General features: G+C 35.6%; 1 protein-coding gene across 1 annotated transcript; it reads right to left on the reverse strand.

Annotated features, from left to right (window-relative positions):
• Positions 1–1,812: 1,812 nt before the first annotated feature.
• On the reverse strand, positions 1,813–2,586 carry LOC130471482 (uncharacterized). Its single transcript, XM_056841652.1, has 2 exons — positions 2,303–2,586; positions 1,813–2,215 (listed from the first exon to the last, which is right to left on the reverse strand). The coding sequence occupies exons 1-2, from the start codon at positions 2,584–2,586 to the stop codon at positions 1,813–1,815; spliced, it is 687 nt and encodes a 228-aa protein (XP_056697630.1).
• Positions 2,587–5,531: the final 2,945 nt, after the last annotated feature.

Genomic DNA, 5,531 nt, shown 5'->3' on the forward strand with positions numbered 1-5,531 from the left:
TAGTTTCATTTATGGCATCTATACTAGCACTGAATAAGAGCATATTATCAATATATAAGCATATAATCACGCATTGAGTACCAAACCTCTTTGTGTAGACACATGCATCGCTACCATTCACCACAAAACTAAAACTAAGAATAGTATTATGAAATTTTTCATACCATTGCTTCGGTGCCTGCTTCAAACTGTATAATGATTTTTTAAGTCTGCATACCTTATTCTCCATGCCAGGAACTACAAAGCCGGGGGGTTGCTCCATGTAGATTTCCTCCTCCAGATCTCCATTTAGGAAAGTTGTTTTAACATCAATCTGATGAACAATCAGATTAAATGAAAATGCTAAGGCAAATAAGATAAAAATAGTAGCTATCTTAGTCACAGGAGAGTGTGTATAGAAATAATCAACACTAAACTTCTGTGAGAATCCTCAAATCAAAAGCCTGACCTTGAACCTTTCGACTGAACCATCAATCTTCTTTTTCCTCTTGAAAATCCACTTGCATCCTATGGCCCTACTCCCTTTCGGAAGTTCCACCAACTCCCAGGTCTGATTCGTCAAGATGGATTCAAGTTCACTATTGATTGCTTCCTTCCAGAAACTCGCATCAACTGACCTCTTAGCGTCTTCATAGGTTTTGGGGTCATCATCTACTACCCGTAGACACACCATTAATTTATCCAAACCATCCATATTAGGAACATTGTAAGAAAGTCAGGTCCGAAACTTGTTTTTGTCCTTTGCCTTTTACTTCTCCTAGGTGTCCCTTGATAATCAACCCTAGAGGAAGTTCTATCTTGAGAAGAATGTCCTGCAGGTGGGGTAGAAAAGGATAGTAATTAGTATTAATATTATCTTTCAAGGGAAATACCTGCTTGAGGAACTCAGCATCACGAGCCTCGCATATCAAGTGAACCTGTATGTTGCATTGTTCTCCGCATAGCCTACCAACACAATATCAAATGTTCTCGATCTTACAGTTGGCCGTTTGAAAGATGGATAATCTACTTTTGCCAAACACTCCCACACTTTCAAGTAGCTCATGTTAGGAGTATAACCTTTCCAATACTCATACGGAGTCTTGTCCAACATTTTGTGAGTGATCCTGTTCAGCACAAAGTTTACAGCTAGCACTGCTTCCCCCCACAAGTTATCAGGAAGACCTGAACTGAAAAGCATTGCATTCATCATTTCTTTCAATGTTCGGTTTTTTCTTTATGCTATGCCATTCTGTTGTGGGGGTATAGGGAGCTGTCACCTCATGAATAATGCCTTCCTTCTCGCACACTTCCTTCAGAAATGTTGACCCATATTCTCCACCTCTGTCAGACCGTACCCTTTGGATCTTCCGATCTAACTTATTTTCTACCTCTGCTTTATACACCAGGAACTTGGACTTTGATTCATCTTTAGACCTTAAAAGGTAGACCTTGAAAAATCATCAATGAAATGAATATATATAGTAGCGTTTTTCACCTCTACTTTCCAAGTTCTTGAAATCTGCCAAGTCTGTGTGAATTAACTCTAACAATGTTTTTTCCCTCTTTGTGACTGGTTTGTATGGTTTCTTCACTAACTTTGACTTAACGCATACACCACATTTATTGTGTCCATCAATTGTCATATTGCGGAGCAGATTTAAGCTCTTCATATGTTTCGATTTGCTCACCCCCACATGTCCCATTCTATTATGCCACAAATCAATGGACTCAACAATGTAAGCAGAAGAAGAATTCTTATTCATGGTAAAATAAAATACAAAGTCAAAAACAAATAAACCCCCATTAAGGTATCCCTTTCCTACATATTCGTCATTGCAGGTGCACAAGCTTGTTAGCTTCAAAAACTAACTTAACACCTACTTTGTTTAACAAAGCACCAAAAATCAAATTCCTACGAAGGGATGGTACATACATTACATTGTGTAAAGCTAGTGTTTTTCCAGAAGTGAAATTGAGAATCACCTTGCCCTTCCCAAGTACCTCAGAGATTCTTGAATTTTCCATGTAGACTTGTTTGCCCTCTTCAACTTTCTCCAATTCCACGAACATGTCTTTGTTGGCACATAAGTGTCTCGAAGCCCCTGTGTCAACGATCCACTCAGTTATGTTTTCCACCAGGTTCACCTCAGAATTCACAGCAACTATCACATCATCTGTCTCTGCAATATGAGCCTTACTCTTTAGTTTAGCCTTGTTGTTTCTCTTCTTGTTCCTACATTAGTACTTGTAATGTCCCTCCTTTCCACAACCATAGCATACGCCTGTGAACTTCTTATCAATTCTCCCTTTCTACACAAACTTTCCTTTCTTCGTGTTTCCCGAACTTTGTCCCCTGTTCAAGTTACCATGGCCTGCATTTTTATCAGAATAAACATTAGTTTCAAAAAGATTTGCCCTCACAGCAAGTTCATTCTTGGGTTTCAGTGGAGTATCTTTGAGCCGGTTTACTTCTTCAACCTTCATATGACTCACTAACTCAACAAGAGTCAGATCCCTTTTCTTATGCTTCAGAAGGTTCCTGTAATCAGACCAGGAATCAGGCAATTTCTCAATCAATACATTGGCCTGAAGAATTTCGCACATCTTAATGCCTTCAGCAAGCTAGAACTTTAGCAACTAGGGTTTCATATTCATGGACTTGCTCCATGACATGCTTAGTATCAACCATCTTAAAATTCAGCCAATTTCCAGTAACATACTTCTTCTTCCCAGCATCATCTACAATTCTTCTCTAGAGATTCCCAAATTGCCTTGGCCGATTTTACTTCAATACAAAGATAAAAAATTGGGATAGCCATGTGATACACCATATGAGCCATAACAACCTTATTGTCTTTGTCATGCTTTTTAACATATTCTTCATTATTACTCGTAGCAGTTGTACTACTAGTTGATTTTCAAGTTTGAACAGGTGTATCAAGAACAGTAATAGTTTTTTCACTTGAAGTTGTAGGGATAGGGCGATCATTGAACAACACATAATCAATATCAGCTTGTTCAAAATGAGTCAGCAATTTTTGAGACCACCTCTTATAATTAGCTCCATCAAGTGGTTCCAATTTTGACAGATCCAAAATAAAACGAGATTGCGGTAATCCAGACATGATTTCAGTAGTAAAAATTCACTTCTAAATTGTATGAAATAAAGCTATTGAAATCAAAAAAAAGAGAACTTGACTAAATTTACTTGATTAATGATTTCTGAATTACAATGATTGTGTCATGGTATGAAGGTCACTAACTTAGAAGCGAATTTCACCACTACCGGTACAGGCTTTAAATTGACGAATGCCCCCCAAGGTTAACACAATCCTCCTCTAAATTTGTGCACCCAAACTCAGAAGGTGGAACTGCTCAAGAACTGCACGGATCTCTAACAGGGTTTAGGATTTGTGTTTAGGATTTGTGTTTAGGAATTGTGTTATGGGGTCAATAATTTTGTGTGTCGTATGTATATTTTGACGAAGCACCCAAGTGTATATATATATATATATATATATATATATATATATATATATATATATATATATATATATATATATATATATATATATATATATATATATATATATATATATATCCTTGACAGAAATTATGAATAACAAGAACTATTGGTTCCCCTTTTCTTTTCTTAATCACAGAGCAAATAGGAAATATAAGTTAGGTAAAGTATTTTTCTACCTTCCAAACACTTGCACCTCACGAGTTTGCTTTTCACTCGCAATCAGAGTGTTCCACTACTATACTATGGCAAACAAGCCTCTGCCACAACCAAGGTGGGAAAGCAACCGAAAATTTAGGGAATAAAGGTTAAACACTCCATATTTATTTTTACTTTTTTTGCATTACAACCAACAGCACCTTCATTTTAGTAAATGGGTGAATGACCTTGTTGCTATTTTCTTATCACGAATAGAGTCTGTGTATGCTTCATAAATTTGCTTTGAAACGTTGAAACTGTGAATTTTTTCTGTATATTCTCATCTAACTCATGATCAAGTTTGGATATTATTTAAGAACAGTAGTGCACAAAGAAGGGGATGAAGGCAAATAACAGTGTTGGTGTTGGATTCAGATAATAGAAAAACTTGAGTGAACTTGAAGCTGGATGATAATTTATGTGCGTTCCGTAGGTTAGATAATTAGATTATTAGCATCGTTGTAGCCAGTTTGTGTTATAACCACACCCTGGAATAGGCATCTTTCAGTTAAAAGTTAAAATTAGTGTTACCTAATTCTTTAAATACCCTACGAACCGTTAACATAAAAAGGGATAATAACATGAAAAATTGTACAATTTGGGTTTAATTTAGCACATTGGTAGTAAATTGTGTATCCGCATGGCTGTATCCCGTCTCATACTTACAAATCAGGTAACAGTAGTTAACGTACACTCAAACCAGTATTTAGTTGTTAAGACATTGCTGGCCTCAATAGATAACGTTTGAGTGAAACTGGCCTCAAACCAGTATTTAGTTGAGATTTTGTCGTCACTTGCCCCGTTCTATCTTTTTAGACCGACCATATAGACAATCTGGATCTGGAAATATAAAATGGTCAGTGTTAGTAGCTGTTGTTGTTAATTAACAACTAATTTAAATGTCTAGAAGACTTTAGATGTGTTGTTGATAACTTCCTACGAAAATGATAAATGTCATGCGACCTTTAAGTCGTGTCACAATGATGACATGTCATACTTATGTGTCGTGATTTAAATTGGAAACTAAAATATTTAAATTATATAACCTATTATATATATTTCAAAAAAACGTAGGAAAATCTTAATATTCTAATTTGTTTCCTTCTTTATATCGATTACCTTATTTATATATTTTGATAGTAAAAATATTGCATTGATAGTAAAAATATTGTGATGACGCAAACCTACGTGACGCCTATATGTACCAATTAGATTCCAACACGTAAGATTTCGACAACTAAATGTTGTCGCAACTTGCGACCTTTATCATCACCCAACTTCCTATATTATCTAGACGGTTTGTTAAGTTACTATAATTGCAAAAGAAGATCATGATTTGGTTGATGTTTCCAGCTTGTAATATCATAGATTCGCAACAGCTATTTGTTATAGTGTGTTTTGAGCTCTAATAAAAATAGCTTTTAACTTGCAGATAATTCATGAAAATTTCAAATAAACCACGTTATTGGGTTTCTGTTTAATCACGAAAGGCATGCTTATTTGTAGCTTGGTTTTTACTTTTCCTACTTGTTATATCTTCAAAAAACAATGTATGTGTGATGTCGAAATTCAATACTCATCTGTAATGTGCCTTTAATCCACTGTGGCTTTTAATTTGCTTAAAAGGTCTTCATCACAGACAACCATTCATCGGGGAAAAAAATATGTACAGGTCGTCAAAATTGCAGAACAAGGTGTCTTTTCCTCTCTTTATGTCTTATTAGAAATTTAAGAATTCAAATATGACTTTCTGAATTTTGGTTTTCAAAAGAAATATTTCAGTTATGTCAACCGTTACGGGTAATGAGGATGCTCTTCGGTGCTAGAT

The sequence above is a fragment of the Spinacia oleracea genome, chromosome 4, assembly GCF_020520425.1.
Source record: "Spinacia oleracea cultivar Varoflay chromosome 4, BTI_SOV_V1, whole genome shotgun sequence".
NCBI lineage: Eukaryota > Viridiplantae > Streptophyta > Magnoliopsida > Caryophyllales > Amaranthaceae > Spinacia > Spinacia oleracea.